The sequence below is a fragment of the Bombina bombina genome, chromosome 3, assembly GCF_027579735.1.
Source record: "Bombina bombina isolate aBomBom1 chromosome 3, aBomBom1.pri, whole genome shotgun sequence".
NCBI classification, from domain to species: domain Eukaryota; kingdom Metazoa; phylum Chordata; class Amphibia; order Anura; family Bombinatoridae; genus Bombina; species Bombina bombina.
Genome location: NC_069501.1, coordinates 371,773,637 through 371,793,034, shown reverse-complemented (window position 1 = coordinate 371,793,034; position 19,398 = coordinate 371,773,637). Strand labels below are relative to the sequence as shown.

The 19,398-nt window shown below is 40.1% G+C and overlaps 1 protein-coding gene across 1 annotated transcript in view; it reads right to left on the bottom strand.

Annotated features, from left to right (window-relative positions):
• Window positions 1-19,398, bottom strand: part of CCDC181 (coiled-coil domain containing 181) — a 126,440-nt gene that overhangs the window by 26,604 nt on the left and 80,438 nt on the right. Inside the window, exons 4-5 of the mRNA XM_053704633.1 lie at window positions 16,629-16,784; window positions 14,085-14,236 (exon numbers count right to left, since the gene is read on the bottom strand). Of these exons, the coding sequence (XP_053560608.1) occupies window positions 14,085-14,236; window positions 16,629-16,784 (308 nt within the window). The remainder of the gene's footprint in view (window positions 1-14,084; window positions 14,237-16,628; window positions 16,785-19,398) is intronic.

The window sequence follows — 19,398 nt, the reverse complement described above, 5'->3', positions numbered from 1 at the left end:
CAGAGAGCCAGGAATAGGACAGAGGGGTGTAAAGGAGTATATTGGCAGTGAGAGTTTGTCACTTGCCTGCCACAGGTGTCACTGGGACTGGTCCTGCAGCCTCCTCTGTTGGTGCATTGGAATACTCCTTCCTCAGATCCTGTGTCAGTGCGTACTACACAAGATGGGCTCTTCTACCTTTGTGAGCACGATAGAGTGAGAGATGACAGGTAACTAGGTACTTGCAGTCACATAGCTATTAGCATGAACATGTACACAGGATTCACATAGCCTGGGAACGTAGCTAAATACACCAGATAACACTACATACAGTTATATGCACTTTTGGGCACTTTTAACCCCTTAACGACCTGTGCCGTACCCTGTACGACGCTGGTCGTTATGCCCTGTACGTCGCTGCAGTCCTGGGCTTCTCTCTGCCACACTGGGGCAACTCAGAAATTGATTTGCAGAGTAACAGATGCCACTCTGTGGCCCTCTCTGCATCGGACAGCGGTGGTGCCGATCGTTGGTGGGTGGGAGGGTAAGGAGGAAGGCAGGTGGCCCATCGCTGTAGGAGGCGGGAAGGAGGGCGGGAGCGGGTGGGACCAATGAGGGGAGGTAGGGGCAATGAGGGGGATCCTATGTGGGATCCGTTGCCATAAAGAGATCTAGGAGGGGGAGGGAGGTAGGGTATTAAGGGGGAGCAGCTACACTACAGAAAAAAAGGTTATTTTGATTTTTTGGTAAAAAAATGTGCCTAATTTGCAGCAAACTGGGTACTGACAGACAGCTGCCAGCACCTAAGATGGCGGCAAATAGGTATGGGGGGGAGGGTTAGAGAGCTGTTTGGGGGGGGGGGGTCAAGGAGGTTGGAGGCTAAGGGGGGATCCAACAAAGGGGGGGATCCAACACTGCAGAATATTTATTAAGAAGAAAAAAAAAAAAATATATATATATATATATATATATATATATATATATATATATAGCCCTTTATTTTAGTACTGGCAGAAAGTCTGCCAGTACTTAAGATGGCGGTGACAATTGTGAGGTGGGGGAGGGAAGAGAGCTGTTTGAGAGGGGTCAGGGAGGGATCAGGGGGTGGGATGAGTCCGATGGGAGGCTGATCTCTACACCAAAGCTAAAATTAACCCTACAAGTTACCTAATTAACCCCTTCACTGCTGGGCATAATAAAAGTGTGGTGCACAGTGACATTTAGCTGCCTTCTAATTACCAAAAAGCAATGCCAAAGCCATATATGTCTGCTATTTCTGAACAAAGGGGATCCCAGAGAAACATTTACAACCATTTGTGCCATGATTGTAAATAATTTCAGTGAGAAACCTAAAATTGTGAAAAAATGAACAATTATTTTAATTTCATCCCATTTGGTGGTGAAATGGTGGCATGAAATATACCAAAATGGGCCTAGATCAATACTTTGGGTTGTCTACTAAAAAAATATATATAGTTTTGATAGGTAAATATAAAAAAGGCTCTATTTCTGTTTAAAGGGACAGTCAACACCAGAATTTTTGTTGTTTAAAAAGAAAGATAATCCCTTTATTACCCGTTCCCCAGTTTTGCACAACCAACACAGTTACATTAATATACTTTTTACCTCTGTAATTATCTTGTATCTAAGCTTCTGCTGACTGCCCCCTTATTTCAGTATTTTTGACAGACATGCAGTTTAGCCAATCAGTGCTCAGTCCTAGGTCACTTTACGTGCATGAGCTCAATGTTATCTATATGAAACATGTGAACTAATGCCCTCTAGTGGTCAAAATGCATTCAGATTAGAGGCAGTCTTCAAGGTCTAAGAAATTAGCATATGAACCTCCTAGTTTTAGCTTTCAACTAAGAATACCAAGAGAACAAAGCAAAATTTGTGATAAAAGTAAATTGGGAAGTTGTTTAAAATGGCATGCCCTATTTAAATCATGAAAGTTTTTTTGGACTTGAATGTCCCTTTAAATGAAGTGATGGCAAAAATGCTCTGGTCTTTTGGGGAAGGTTTTGTCTAAAATGCCTGGTCCTTAAGGGATTAAACATTTACAGTAAAATTGAGTTACTGTCTTTTTAAATTTGTTTCTAGTATTTAGCACATACCAGAGATCTGCCCCTCATTTTCAGCACGCTCTCAGATGATCAGGAACATTTCTGAAGCTGAGGAGCTAATTGTCATAAGTTTTTGAGTTTTCTTTTGTGCAGAGCTCAGGGAGTTAACTTTTACCCACCAAAACTATGCTCTGTTTTCTTCTTTCCCTCACAGACAGCGGCCATCTTTGATGACACACTGCTATTTCTTTTCAGAGCCTTAGAGTATAAGCACCCTTAATAGCTAGAGTTTTGCATACATTTATATTTATTCAATCCTTTCTTGTCTCAAACTGTACTTTTTAATTTAAAGTACAATTTTTTCTCTTAAAGAGACAGTACCCATTTGTTTTCTGATTCCCTCACAGGGACTTTAGTCTTACATTGTGCCACTATATGTGTGTTCCTCTGAGGGTGTTAACCCTTTCTGTGCCTGTTATACTGTATTTTTGTGCTATCTAATTTTAGATACTTGCCTGTCCTTAATATTCTAAATAATTATGGAGCAAACTGGTGCAGCTAAAGTCTTAGGCCTTGGCACTAACTCCTTAGAAAGGCAATCTACTGACAATTAACCCTTTCTTATTTGTGTTTGCTATGTAAGGAAGTGTTAATGTTTCCCCCTACTCAGCTTTGTAACCTATGTGCTGAGTTTGTGTCTATTGCTAGACACGGTCATGCAACATTGCATAAGCAGCAGAGTACTCAGGGTTTTCTTACCCACTTTATCCCCAGGACAGTTTAGCTCCTTACATAGACTAAATTCTGGTACAGGCTGCTTCTTTCAGATGGCTTTGAAACATACAAACACAGTTTCTTTAGTTCCTTTGCTTCCATGGTTTGAAAATCAACCTCCCAAAAAGCTATCTACTGCCACATACCAGAGTTGCCTTTCTGAGCTTCATCATCAAATCTGTAACAATGAGACTCTCTCTCACAGATGCTCATAAAACTCAAATTGCAGAAGCCCTGTGCTCTTCTCCATAAAACTCTTCTTCCTACTCTGCATAAATGCATGAAAAGTTGGTAGGGGCTTTCTTTGCAGCTTCAAATGTCGCAACAGTGGAGAGAAGTTTAACAGTCTGTCTTAGAAGATATCTTTAGACTTAAAGAGAAGACATGCTCTATCTTGGTGGCAGACTCACCAATCTTGATTTAGGGAGCCTCTTTTCTCCATCTGAATTGGGTAGTATTTACTGTGGACACCAGCCTGCTGGGTTGGGATGCAGTCTGGAGTTTTCAAAAAGTGCAAGGACGCAATCTACTTTTAGAGCTCCATGCAATCTTCAGGGCTATCTAGAGTTGGCCCCTGTTACGACTGGAGTATTTTCTGGTGTTTCAGTTAGACAATGTCACAAGTAGTGTCTTACACCAATCACCAAGGTGGTACTTAAAGTGTCTTAGCAATGAAAGAGGTAGACTGCATTCCGACTTAGACAGACCGCCATCATGGCATGTTTTCACCTATTCACATTCTGGGTGTGGACAATTCGGAACCGGTCTTCCTCAGTCATCAGTACCTTCACCACGGTGAGTCGTTAAATCAGAAGGTATATTGTGAATTGTTAAGGAAGGCCAGACATAGACGTTATGGCTTCTCGCTTGAATTACAAGCTACCCCAGTATTGTGTGAGATCTTTGGATCCATAAGCGACTCTTTTAGATGCACTAGTGATTTTCTGGTCATTCAATCTGATTGATGTCTTTCCTCCTTTTGTTTTACTATAGAGGATAATAGCTAGGATAAAACAGGAAAGGGTCTCAGAGATTTTATTTGCACTTGCATGGCCTCGCAGGACTTGGTATGCAGATTGTCCTCAAGCCAGCCTTGGTGTCTTCCTCTCAGGAAGGACCTTCTTTCTCAAGGTCCCTTCTTCTGTCAAGATCTCAAATATATCATTTCGATGTCATGGCGATTGAACGTCTGATTTTGTCACAGAGAGTTTTTTTTTTTAGATCAAGTGAGACACTGATTCAGGTCAGTAAGACTGTTACAAGACAAATCTATCACAAAGTCTGGAAAGTTTTCCATTCCTGGTGTGAATCTAAGAATTATAAAAGGAACTCTTTTAGATTTCTCGAATGCTTAATTTATTTTTTTGCTGGATGCTCTGGATAAGGGTTTATCAGCCTTTTCAGTATAGTATCACAAACATATTTCAATACTTCCTGACATTCAAGCCTTTGCTCTATATTTGGTCAGGATAAGACCAGTTATCAGGCCTGCATCGCCTGCTTCGTGAAACTTTAACTTGGGTTTGAGGTTTTCTTCAGGCTCAGCCATTTAAACCTATGCATAGTCTGGACATTCAACTGTTGTCTTAAAAGGTTCTCTTTCTCTTAGCCATTTCCTCTCTAGAGCAGTTTTAAGAACAAACGTAATGTTTCCTTCCTTAAAGGGACATGAAACCCAATTTTTTTCTTTCATGATTTAGAAATAGCATACAATTTTAAATAACTTTCTAATTTACTTTTATTATCTACTTTGCTTAATTCTCTTGATATACTTTGCTGAAAAGCATATCTAGATAAGATCAGTAGCTGCTGATTGGTTGCTGCACATAGATGCCTCGTGTGATTGGCTCACACATGTGCATTGCTATTTCTTCAACAAAGAGTATCTAAGGAATGAAGCATATGAGATAATACAAGTAGATTGGAATGTTGTTTAAAATTGTATTCTCTACTTGATTCATAAAAGAACATTTTTGGGTTTAGTGTCCCATTAAGTTGTTTCTTATGAAAACATCACTAAGGACATTTTTGTCCCATCTCTCTGTTCAGCGCCAAAAAAATAAATTAAAAAATAAAAAAAACCTAAAAAGAAATCGCTTCTTAACTTGGATGTAGTTAGGACATGGAATTTTATCTTCTTCCTAATTTATCCACTATCATCTTGGCAGTGTGGCTCAAAGCGAGAAAGTCTCCCACTGAATAATTAACTGTTCACTTGCTGGGTTTTAAGAATTGAAGCTTCCATTTAACAGATATGTGCAAGGCACCTACTTGGTCATCTTTTCATACCTTTACCAAATTTTACCATTTTGACACATTTGCCTCTTTTGAGGCTGCTTTTGGTAGGAACGTTCTGTACACCGCAGTGCCTGTCTAGTACTTTTACCTGTCTTAACTGATTTTCCCTCCCTATTTGTTGGTAGTCTCATGGACTTCACAGCTTGGATATAGGATCCCACATGTAGTGGCTCGTAGGCTCTCACCATCTTATGAAAGAAAACAAAATGTATTCTTACCTGATAAATTAATTTCTTTTGCGATGATAAAAGACAATGAGACCTGCCCTTGTTTTTTTTTTTCCTTAACAGTTGGCGGCAGTACCAGTTTGCACTTCTTTTACCCTGCTTTTCCTTTCCAGTTGTTTTATTTATTTTTCTCTTGGCCATATGTATGACTAATGAATCATGGGAGAGTGGGAGGGATTAAAGCTCTGTTGTGTTGGGTGTTGGACCCTCACTATCATGAAAAAAAAATTATATGGGGGATAGAAGGTAAGCATAAATTTTGTTTTAACTACTGGAGTGTATTAGATTGTTTATAAATAGCTCATTCACCTTTATTTTTTCATTTGAAATAGCTGTTTTTGTCCCTACGCTGAACATTTGTGAACTTAAGTTCTGGTTACGAAGAAAACACGTAAACAAGAAGGTTTAGATCAAATAATGCTCTAAATATTGGCCTTTGAGTAGACAGTAAAAAACTAAGATAAGGAGGGCTTGTGTAAATAGATAGACAGAAAAGATAATAAGGTCTGCTTTCCCTGCCAGCTAAACCAATTTCATTGGGTTGTGGTTTCAATTAGCAGTAACAGTTATTTCATATACAAAATTATACCTAAAGGTGCAATAGCCCCTACATTTTAAACTCTGAAGCTGGTATAATAAGTAATTGAAAACACATTAAGAAGAAACCAATTTTACTGTACACTGTCCCTTTACTCAAGGGGAAACAGCGTTATTCAGAAATTAATCAGAATTGGTCATTAATTTAATAATTCTACTTGGTTTTGCAAGTATTCTTCTTTTGTTTTATTTAGTGACAGGATATTTCCCATAGCAGCTCTATATTACCATTCTGTTTAAAGTCACACAACTATTCTTTAATAACAGCGTGTTATATACAGATCACTAAATAATATTTTTTGACATCTGCTCTCTATGAGCAGCCACCAGGAAGTTTCTGACTCCATCTGCTATTACATTTCTACCTATATTATATAGACACCAGTGTTATAGCAAATCCTAATAGCATCCTCTTTTGCAAAGAGCATAACCACTGTTGACCCTATTCCCCACAATGGTTTTGGGTGTGAGTATGTGTGAAGGGACAGTGGTAAGGAGTTGCAATGAAACCCTCTTCCTTAGCTCAACCAGGAAAAAGGGAATGCAACCTAAAAGAAAGGAGTGCTTTTGAACCCACTGGGATAAAGGAACAAACTGATAAATAAATAAAAATGCAACAAATCTCCATAGAACACAAATACCAAACGTATATACTTTCATAATACCACAGCTAGCATAGCCCATAAACAGGCAACATCATAGGCTTCACAAGCTTTTTGTTTTCATAAAATAAGTAAAATATACAACCCTTTCGTTCTCAGGGCTAAACTATCCAACACATTCAATTTTATTTTATTACTGAAGGATTAGAGAGCTTATGTCAGGGTTTTTCCATGTTGTGTTTGCCATGTGCTGCTGGCAGCCTTTTTACTCACCTCTCTTCCTGACTTGGTGCATTGTGGGGGATGCTGCTCACTTCCTGCACTTCCTTTTATGGCCAGACTGTTGTGCATCATCCATGTGAGACAGGATGCAGTCTCAGAATTGTGATGTCATCATTTATTATTTAAAGGGCCTCTGTTCAGTATGCTTTGCCTTTGCGTTGTCTCAGACCTGTTTGTGAGAGTTTTTGTGTATTAAGTGGCTGCCTGACGTCCTTCCTGGTTCCTGATCCCTGGCTTGTTCCTGACTCTGCTGTTCTCCTTGTTCCCGATTCCGGCTCGTCTGACTATTCGCTTTGGCTCCTGACTCGGCTAGTCTGACTACCAGCTCTGGTTTTGACTCCTGGATTGTTATTTGACTTGTGGACATTTTATAATTTTTTACTATTAATAAAGGTGTGATTATATTTGCACTTCTCGTCTTAGTCTGATTCCTGGCACCCTGACATTACGCAAAGGCCATGAATCCTGATGCTGCTAATTATCCACCTTTACCTGCCATCATTTCCAGGATGGATGTACAGGATCACCGCTTGGATCAATTTGCACTAGCCCTGCAAACCCTGCTGACTCGTACTGCACATTTGGACCAAAAAGTGTCCCGCATGTTATGGCTGCTCCTGTTTCCGCTGCTGCACCTTTGCCTACCAAGAGCATGTCCGGTTCTGCACCTTTACCTCAGCGATATGGAGGCGATCCCATTCAGTGCAGAGGGTTTTTGAACCAGGTGGGAATTTACTTTGAGATGTTACCTCAGGCGTTTCCCTCTGACAGAGCTAAGGTGGGATTTCTCATCTCGTTACTCTCTGACACAGCTCTTGCCTGGGCTAATCCCTTGTGGGAGACTAATAAACCTGTGATTTCAAATTACCCTGAATTTCTGGCCTCCTTTCGAAGGGTATTTGATGTTCCGGCTCGCTCCTCCTCTGCTGCTAAACGACTCATGTCCATTCAGCAAGGTACAAGATCTGTTGCTCAGTATGCTATTGAGTTCCGTACGCTTGCCACAGAGGTAGGTTGGAACAATGAAGCACTTGTTGCCGCCTTCTTTCATGGGCTCTCTGATGCGATTAAAGATGAAGTTGCTGCCAGAGATTTACCAGAGGATCTCGAGGCATTGGTGTCTTTTTGATCCTAATTGACATCAGACTCAGAGAGAGGCCCTCTTTCAAGGAGCGTTTGCGGAAGCCTCCTGTTCCGTTGTCTCCTACGTGTTTGTTCCCACCCATGCCTCCCTCTCCTCCCATGCCTCCTGGTCCCGAGTCACCAGGTACTGCTGAGCCGATGCAGTTGGGATTCACGAGTCTCTCCGCGGCAGAGAGGGCCTTTAGGAGGAGGGAGGGGCTCTGCCTCTATTGTGGGTTACAGGGCCACCTTTTGAAGTCTTGTCCTACACGGCCGGGAAACGCTTACACCTAAGGTCCTGTCGTGGGCAGACCTTGGGTGGTTTATCCTTGTCCCCGGAACCGCTTAAAGAGAAACCTTTGGTCACGGTTGTCCTTTCCTGGGTGGACTGGTCCGTTCCGCTTGCTATTGAGGCCATTGATGGCAGGCCCCTTCAGCCCGCACTCATTACTCACGAAACTGCTCCGTTGTCCATGGCTGTTGGGGCTCTCCATTTTGAAACCCTCCAGTTCCAGGTGATAAACTTTCCGCATTTTCCAGTTGTTCTGGGTTATCCCTGGCTCCAAAAGCACAATCCCAGTCTCGACTGGCGCAGGTCCGAAATTTTGTTGTGGTCCCTGCAATGTATTTCCACTTGTCTTCGGAAACCAGTTAAAGTCTTGTGCACTTCTTCGGTATCTCAATTGCCAGAGGAGTACCGAGAGTTCCGAGACGTGTTTGACAAGGTGCTTGCAGGTACATTGCCTCCTCACCGGTCTTACGATTGTGCCATAGACCTGCAACCCGGAGCCATTCCTCCTCGGGGCTGGGTGTAGCCTCTGTCTGTTGCAGAGAATTGTGCTATGGAGGAGTATGTTGCTGATGCTCTGTCGCGGGGGATCATCCACAAATCCTGCTCTCCTGCAGGGGCTGGCTTCTTCTTTGTGAAGAAAAAGGGTGGCGAGTTAAGACCATGTATCGATTATAGGGGTCTTAATCGTCTTACCATTAAGAATGCTTACCCTATTCCACTCATTACGGAACTCTTTGACCGCCTCAAGGAAGCTATGGTCTTTATTAAACTCGATTTGAGAGCAGCGTACAATCTTGTTAGGATTAAGGAGGGTCACGAATGGAAAACAATATTTAACACCAGGAGCGGGCATTATGAGTATCTTGTAATGGCCTATGTAATGCTCCTGCTGTTTTTCAGGAATTTATTAATGATGTCCTACGAGATATGTTGCAACAGTGTGTTGTGGTGTACTTAGACGACATCCTCATACACTCACCCACACTTGAGGCTCATCGTTCTGATGTTACATGGGTTCTTCAGAGACTACGTGAGAACGGCCTGTTTTGTAAACTGAAATGTGAGTTCCATCAGACTCAAGTAACCTTCCTAGGTTATGTTATCTCCGTTGCAGGGTTCTCCATGGATCCTGACAAGTTATCTGCAGTTCTGCAGTGGCCTCGCCCAGTTGGTCTTCGGTCTATTCAACGTTTTTTGGGGGTTGCCAATTACTATAGAAAGTTTATTAAAAACTTTTCTTCCTTGGTCAAACCTATCACAGACATGACCCGTAAAGAGAATGATCCACTCCATTGGTCACCTAACCCTGTCCTGCTTTTCGTTCTTGAGGTCGATGCGTCTGAGACTGGAGTAGGTGCCCTCTTGTCTCAACGTCCTACGCCTGATGGTTCCTTGCATCCGTATGGTTTCTTCTCTAAGAAATTGTCTCCAGCGGAGTGCAATTATGAAATTGGCGACAGGGAATTACTGACCATAATTTTGGCACTCAAGGAATGGAGGCATCTTCTCGAGGGTACTAGCGTGCCAGTGCTCAGTCTTACTGACCACAAGAATTTAACTTATCTATCTGAAGCAAAACGTTTGTCACCCCGACAGGCCAGATGGGCGCTACTTTTGTCTCAATTTAATTATGTGGTCTCCTACCTGCCTGGTAGTAAGAATGTTAGGGCTGATGCCCTCTCTCGACAATTTTCGCCTCTTTCCAAGGAGGAGTCTGTACCTACTCCTGTTATACCTCCTGGCCATATTTTGGCTACCATACGTACTAATTTGACTTCTCCCTTGGGGGAGGAGATCCTGGTTGCACAAACCAATGCACCGCCTGAGAAACCTAGTGGTAAGTGTTTTGTTCCTGAAAATCTTCGAACTAAACTTTTGCACACTTACCACTATCCTAAAGCCGCAGGTCACCCAGGCAAGAACCAAATGATTTGGTCTGTCACTCGACAATTCTGGTGGCCAGGTCTTTGTTCTGATGTTGCTGCGTATGTTGCCTCCTGCTCAGTTTGTGCACAGAATAAGACTCCTCGACATCTTCCTGTGGGTCTTCTTCAACCTATTGTTAATGGTGAGTGTCCTTGGACACATCTTTCCATGGACTTCATTGTCGAGCTCCCTGTTTCCAATGGCAATACTGTTATCCTTATGGTGGTTGACCGTTTTTCTAAAATGTTACATTGCATTCCCTTGATAAAGCTGCCTACTGCTCAGGAGCTTGCTTCAATTTTTGCCCAGGAGGTCTTCCATTTACATGGGTTACCCAAGGAGATAGTGTCGGACCGGGGTAGCCAGTTTGTCTCCAGATTTTGGCGTTCCTTTTGTGCTCACATGTGGATCCAGCCTTCCTTCTCCTCAGCATATCACCCTCAATCCAATGGGGCTGCGGAACGGTCTAATCAAGCTCTGGAACAGTTCCTCCGTTGCTATGTCTCAGATCACCACAATAATTGGTCTGTACTGTTACCTTGGGCAGAGTTTGTTCGTAATAGTGCTATTAATGCTTCCTCCAAGTTATCCCCGTTCATGGCGAATTATGGGTTTCAACCATCCTTGTTGCCCCGATTCATTCATGACTCAGGGTATTCTGGCTTTGGGGGAGCATCTCCGGCAACTCCATTCCACGTGGGTGCAGATGCAGGATTGCCTTCGTCGTTCTATGCAGCGCCAAAAGTTCCAGGCTGATCGTAGGAGTCTGCCCGCACCTTCCTACCAGGTTGGTGAGAGAGTTTGGCTGTCCTCCCGCAACTTGAACCTTCGTGTGCCTTCCAATAAATTGGTTCCCCGTTATGTTGGTCCTTTTCGAATACTCAGACGGGTTAATCCTGTGGCCTACGCTCTTGACCTTCCTCCTGCTATGCGCATCTCCAATGTTTTTCATGTTTCCCTCTTAAAACCATTGGTTTGTAATCGGTTTACCACTGTGTTGCCTCGTCCCCGTACTATCTTTGTTGACAACCATGAGGAGTATGAGGTCAGCAGCATTATTGACTCTCGTATGTCCAGGGGCCGTGTACAGTATTTGGTTCACTGGAGGGGCTACGGTCCGGAGGAGCGTTCTTGGATTCCCTCCTCTGATGTTCATGCTCCTGCCCTCCTCCGTGCCTGCCATGCCCGTTTCCCCAATAAGCCTTTTGTCCTCCCGCGGGGGAGGGGTCGTTGAGGGGAGGGTACTGTCAGGGTTTTTCCCTGTTGTGTTTGCCATGTGCTGCTGGCAGCCATTTTACTCACCTCTCTTCCTGACTTGGTGCATTGTGGGGGATGCTGCTCACTTCCTGCACTTCCTTTTATGGCCAGACTGTTGTGCATCATCCATGTGAGACATGATGCAGTCTCAGAATTGTGATGTCATCATTTATTATTTAAAGGGCCTCTGTTCAGTATGCTTTGCCTTTGCATTGTCTAGACCTGTTTGTGAGAATTCCTGTGTATTACCTGGCTGCCTGACATCCTTCCTGGTTCCTGATCCCTGGCTTGTTCCTGACTCTGCTGTTCTCCTTGTTCCTGATTCCGACTCATCTGCTTTGGCTCCTGACTCGGCTCGTCTGACTACCAGCTCTGGTTTTGACTCCTGGCTTGTTATTTGACTTGTGGACATTTTATATTTTTTTGCTATTAATAAAGGTGTGATTATATTTGTACTTCTCGTCTCAGTCTGATTCCTGGCACCCTCACAGCTTACCCCATTAATGTATACATTTAATAAATGTGAACCTCTTAATCAATATAACATATTACAAAAGATACTACATAGGTAGTCTATAAAACATAGCCCATTTCTACATTGACCCACTTCCAATTTTTGTGCTCAAAAATGCAAGGACCTATGAACACTGTCAAAAATAGAAAACAAAATGAGGCTGACAGATATTTTAGACGTGCATTTGGCAGTTTCAAACTGTTGAATGCGGAAGGCGGCGGCCACTCGCGGCATTCTGCTCTTTTCGGAGACACATTTCTTCTTGTAAAAGTGCAACATGCTAAGATTTGTGCAAATCCAGATTTTAGTGTTGCACTTTCCCAAGAAGAAATCTGGCTTCGAAAAGAGCCGAATACCGCAAGCGAGAATTTTCTTCCGCTTTCATCAGCTAACAAAACTGCCGAATGCACGTCTAGTTATTAAAATAAAGCTAGAAAAACGTGAAACCTCTTATTTGAATTGTGGGACCACCTCTTTCAAATGAGGGTCCTTATGATACAGTTCTAATATCTTATAATTAAGATCATTGCTGTAAGGTATTTGTCATTGCTGTGATAATCACCTGCTAACTACATTAGCACAGGACCACCTATTTGAAAAAAGGGTTTAATGACTATCTTTGTATTATGGGGGATAGAGGCTAACCCACCATAATGATGTGCCAAAGGGAGGGTTGTTTTGTGTATGCGTTATATTTAGGTTATGGGTATAAATCATTAGGTAGGTGAATACCATTTTATAAAAATCACCTACTGAGAAGGGTATCAGACCCCTTTTACAAAATGGCATTTCATACCTTTTTTTTATTATTGTGAGAAAAGGGCTCTGCAAGCCCACATTGTTCCTGATCAAAAACCTTCCTACTACAAAGTGGTGCAGGCACTCAACACTTACAGGAGCATTAAATCCCATTTTCTTAAGGGAGAATTGCCACTTTCAAATGAAGTGTCTTATGCCCTTCTTTCTTCTATGTAAAAAAAAAAAAGGTGAAGATAGGGAATCCATAATAATCCACAGAAATCCCCCTAGTGTTCAGTAGCACAGGTAATTTCTGTTCCCCATGGAGGGCACCTATAGTCTAGACGGTCATGTAAACCCTAATAAGAACCAAAGCTTGAGGGGGATTTGTACCGTCCTCGGTGTAATAATGGGCAAATAGGGGCAGTAACCTCTCACACACTATCTCCATTGTGTCTAGTGTTGCAGGTAATCACAGACTTTACAGCAATCATCTGCATCTTAGAAGGGAATGTACACATCAATGGAAATATCAGATTTGTTATTTCAAATTAGGGGTAGAGTGACCCCTTATGTACTGTGGGTGTCAAGAGATGGTCTTTGTGAGACTTTATGCCCCCAAATCCAGAGCAATGAGGCAATATCCCTGCCATTTCTATTTATTCTATTGTGTAATGACATAAGAATGCACCAAAAAGTCCTAATGAAGAAGTCTACAAGTGCAAGACACAGCATCACGTGCAGGAGTCCTACCCACTCTAGGAATGGAAACAACATCATTTTGTATTTCTAGTTTATTTACATGATCACGTATCCACATCAGATATTTTAATCAGATATCTACACAGGATACACTTTAAAATGTATGTAGTGAAGGCAATAGGTAAGTGCTTGTGGTTATGTATGGAGATGTAGATAAATTATTTATGTCTGTGTATGCATCTGTGGGTATGAGTAGTTATTCCACAATGCACATACAGTACACTGGGTTTAAGGCCCACCCTATAAAGCAATTAATTTCTCCTCTTTAAATTAAAGGCAATTTAATTTAATTTAGCTTTGAAATGATCTAGTATACCTCTATCCATGAGGTTGCTCCTATCAGACATAGGGCATTAAAACTGCAGCAAGTACATACATTTTTCATAATTTAAATAGCTTTTACTTAACCTTACCATTCCCAGCAATATTTTATTATGTTTATTTCTTCTTTCATATCTTTGACCACTTTAAAGATACAGCTCACCACTGATAATTTACACATTTTTGGTAGCTTCAGTTTAGCATCAGTTACATAAGGTTTAGTAAACCATGATAGAAATTAAACTGAGATACCAGAACTCCCATGGTTCACTTCACCTATTTCCTGTAGCACAAACTGTTATTATTCTTCAATAACATGTTACTTACTGTTTGAAAGCCTTTTCAGTCTCTTGTCTCTTGGGCAGGTAAGCGTTTACTTCTTGCCTTTTTTGCTCTTCTACTCTTTTTTCTCTCAATCGCTCTTTTTCCTTTTTCTGAAGCCAAAGATTAAAGGCTTCCTTTGGATCCCTGTCTTCATCCTGTTAAAGGAAAAACATATTAATATAGCATTACAAATTAGTGATATTATAGGACAGGAAACGAGTATTATCACCCTGATTTATTTACCCACCATCAGATAATTCTTATTGCCATTAGAGTAGCAGTTGTTTATGCATGTATTGACAAAAAGGTTATTGAGGTTATATTTGTTTCCAGGGATTGAAAGGAGACACAGAATCTTGGGAAACAGAGGTGAAAGGTCAGAGAAAGATATCAGAGTTGGTTGTACACCATTCAGATCGGATCATTTTTGCAGAGTAAAGGGTCATGAGAGTAAAGGCATATGAGAGAAATGATTCTTGGTCAGATAATTTGCCCCAAATTTGCTAACAAGGTATACAAACCCCTTCAGTACCAGGAAATTCAGGGAAAAATGTGGGGTTCTCAGAGAAGTTATTTACATATCGCTTGTACAATCTTAAGGGAATTTGAAGCACAACATTTTTCTTTCATGATTCAGACAGAGCATGTAAAGTTCTAATTTACATCTATAATCATTTTTTCTTCATTCTCTTGATATCTTTTATTAAAAGCAGGGATGTAAGCTTAAAAGCCGGACCATTTCTGGAGCACTATATGGCAGCAGTTTGGTAGAAATGTTATCCATTTGCAAGAGCACTAGATGGCAGCACTGTTTCCTGCAATGTAGTGTTTCAGATGCATACCTAGGTATCTCTTAAACACAGAATATTATGGGAACGAAGCAAATTAGATAATAGAAGTAAACTGGAAACTTTTTTTAAATGGTTTGCTCTGTCTGAATCATAAAATAATATTTTTGAGTTTCATATCCTTTTAACACAAATAGTTGTAAAAACGTCTCTGGGATCCCCTTTGTTCAGGAATAGCAGACATATGGGTTTGTCGTTGCTTTTTGGTAATTAGAAGGCCACTAATTGAAGCTGCGGATCACACTTCTAATATTCCCGGCAGTAAAGTATTAATTTTATCTGTAGTGTATATATTACCCTCCCACCACCTGATCCCTCCCAAACAGAATTTTTAGTGCCTAGGGCAGCACAAAACCTAAATATGCCACTGAACTGTAGTCTTTATTTATAATATAATGTTGTATATCAAGGCTGAATATAAGGTTGCAGGTCTTCAATAAGAATTGAAAAACTACTTTTTTGAGGCATTATGATTGACTTTAATTGATTAAAGGGAAAGTCAAGTCCAAAAAAAACTTTCATGATTTAAATAGGGAATGTAATTTCAAATAACGTTCCAATTTTCTTTTATCACCAATTTTGCTTTGTTCTCTTGGTATTCTTAGTTGAAAGCTAATTCTAGGAGGTTCATATGCTAATTTCTTAGACCTTGAATACTGCCTCTAATCTGAATGCATTTTGACCACTAGAGGGCATTAGTTCATGTGCTTCATATAGATAACATTGAGCTCATGTACGTGAAGTTACCCTGGAGTGAGCACTGATTGGCTAAAATGCATGTCTGTCAAAAGAACTGAAATAAGGGGACAGTCTGCAGAGGCTTAGATACAAGATAATCACAGCGGTACTGTAAAAAGTGTATTTCTATAACAGTGTTGTTTATGCAAAACTGGGGAATGGGTAATAAAGAGATTATCTTTCTTTTTAAACAATTCTGGTGTTGACTGTCCCTTTAATGCATTGCGGTAGTCGATTAGTAGAAAATTGATCTTCACTTTAACGAATTATCAAGGTGAATACATCAAAAGATGTGCATAGCATCTTATTATAACAAATATGACAAGATGCATGGTTTGAAATAGTACTTGCACAAGATGGTTTAACATAATTGCTCAATTCAAATAGCCCAGGATTATCAAAAGGATTTCATTTTCTCATACATAGATTAGATACAATAAAAATATATATAGAAAGTCTCTGGTGGTATATGCATATGTTAACACCTTGTAATTACACCATTTTTCTGCAGTCTTCCAATAGATTCCAGCAGATTCCAGCAGATTCTGAACAATATTAGAACAGATTAGCACCTTATCTGCTTCATTGTTTTTCAATTGTCAAACTCCACCCACCTACATAGATGAGCCAGACCGGACTTGAGTCCAGAGAAGATGGGGCTTGCCGGTGTCATTGTGTTAAACAAAACCACCACTGTGTGGCTTCAGAAGAAAGGATAACAAACTGAAAATTATGAATATGTTTATAATAAATACATTATATCAATGTCCCTTCAATTACTATATATTTGCTTTAGAGTATTAGGATAAATTGGGACAGACTGTGGCGCTCTGCAAAACCGGTAAAGTCTCTCCTTTAAAAAGGTCTGAGTCACGCATTTTTGTCACTCCTTGTAGTTGCCCTTCAGAAGGTAATGATAATAAAACAAAATAGAATAAAAAAAACAGAACAAAACACTTACATCACTGTTTGTTGTTTCTAGTTTTTCTAGCTCCTTGGCTTGTTGAATTTTCTTTTCTTCTGTCTGTTGACCTTTTTTCTTGTGTAGCCAAGCTTTGAACGCAATCTCATTTTCTATCTTTTTCTGTTCCTCCTCTTGTTTCTTGCGCTCCTCTTCCTTTTTACAGAACAGTAAGACAGAACATTACAAAAGGGCCATTTCAATATTTTTTTATAGCAATTAGTGATCTCCTTAGAAAACTGAAGATGAGCAGTTTAGTTTAAAAAGTACAATGTATAACTTTTACTGTTTTGTTTAAAATTAATGTAACTTGGAATTAAGTGATGTGTTAACTTTAAAGTATATGTTATAATCAATTATATTTTTTTGGGGGGGTTTTGCAAGTAAGGTTATTGCCAAATAAATGTTTAACGAACACCAGTGCAGAAATAAATACAGAAGAAATGTAATTTATGTATGCCTAACACAAGACCTTTAATGTAAAGAATAATGTTTCATCTTCTCAATAATCAATCATATGTTAGGTATGAGGTATATACAAAAAGTTCATTACTTAAAGGGTCATTAAACCCTTTTATGCAAAAAATGTTTTTTTTCCCACACTCCCTAGAGTGGCCATGAAGCAAAATCTGCAACCTAGGTTTTCAAAATGCTGCAAAGTGCCAGAACCATCTACTTGATTTGCAGCCAACCAGTGATGTCTGACTGCTGGATAGAGGGCTCTGCACATATACTACACAGCTGGTTAGTCAGTGTATGAAAATAGTGTGCTGCGTGGGGAAGGTAAAATACAGTAGTATCACATAGCTCATAACAGGCAACACAGGCCAGTTCACTCTCCATATTATATACAGGTGTGTCTGAGGACGTGGTAAGACCCGAAAACGTTTACACTACAATGTTTTTTTTTATAGCTGTGCGGACCTACTGCTCTGAGCAAAAAAATGTACACTATCTTGTCGACCTGACAACTGGGCAGTAATTTAAAATAAATATTATATAATATAAATATTCAATGAAAAAAATGACAACCTGCATCCTTTTTTTATAAATTCTTTTTTATAAATTTTTACTGTTAATCTAATCTGTTGTGAAATGAATTCCTTATTACTGCTTTTTATTGCTCTGAAATAGAAAGAGTAACATTGTTTATAGATGGGCATTATATTTACTAGGCAGTGGGGACTTTTTATCATTATTATTTATAATCCTTGTTTTATAACCTTTTTCTCTGAATGATTGGGACAGTGTGATGAGGTGTTTGTCACGGTCCTTGGTATCTGAGCAAATTCTGTGGCTTCCTGGATACAACAATATCCATCACAAATGGCAAACTGCACTCATCTGTATACAGGAAACCAACAGATAGATGCAGCTACCTCCACAGCTCCAGCTCCCACCCCAATCACATAAAAAAATCCATAATCTACAGTCAGGCTACAAGATACCACAGAATTTGCTCAGATACCAAGGACCGTGACAAACACCTCATCACACTGTCCCAATCATTCAGAGAAAAAGGTTACAAAACAAGGATTATAAATAAAAAAATTAACTCTGCCCTCAATACTCCACGTGAACACTTACTACAATACAGGGAGAAGAAAAACATATCACGTATCCCACTAGTAGTCAAATACAACCCTGCTGTGGAAGGGATACGAAAAATCATAAAAGACTTACAGCCACTACTCTTAGAGGATCCCACACTCAAAAAAATATTTTCAAAACCCCCAACCCTGGCATACAGACAACCACCTAACCTAAAGCAGAAACTGGTCCATAGGAAGCTACCCCTTGAGCAAAAGAACACGCGGAATGAAACCAAGTGCTGCTATAAAGCTCTCTGCAAACTGTGTCAACACGTTTTGTGAAAGCAGCACAGCAAAACACAATAATAAATCCTATAACATTAAAGGGGCATATTCATGTATATCTGCAAATGTGGTATACATGATACATTGCACTGCATGTGAAGTGGGATGCTATATTGGAGAAACAAGTCAAAAACTGGACCTTCGGATGAATTTACACAGACACTCAATCAAAAATCACTGTGAAACAAAATACTGCACCCCTGTTGGTCACCATTTCACCCAACCTGACCACTCCATCCAAAACCTCAAAATCAAAATTCTCAAAAACACCATGGAAAGAAAAACCTTTGAAATGAAAATGATAATGCACTTCAACTTGTTTAATTCTGGACTAATGTGGACTCTTAACACATTATCAAAATTTTTTGTAATGTACTTTCATTCAATCAATTACATTGTATATTCCACATTCTTTATACATAGGTACACAGGTAAGCCTATGTCCACACTTTTGTCTTTTTTTAACTTTTGTATTCCCCCTGTATATACAATTTCACATCTTTATAGATATTGATTCAATGTTGATATATAACTTTATGTCAGTATATGCTCTATGTAAAGCTATATATTTCCCCTGTCTGTTCTCCTACACTGGACACTGTCTGCCTGTTACCTAAGCCCCCCTCATGATTATTATGACACCATCTGTAAATTCCATTGAATTGGTCAGTATTGCTTCAGATTTGATAAAGGAAGGAACTCTTCCGAAAGCTTGTCAATTTATAAATGTATAGTTAGTCCAATAAAAAAGTATCATTGCTCAATGCAATACTCGTTATTTTGATATCTATCTATCTATCTATCTATCTATCTATATACACAGTGGGGCAAAAAAGTTATTTAGTCAGCCACCAATTGTGCAAGTTCTCCCACTTAAGAAGATGAGAGAGACC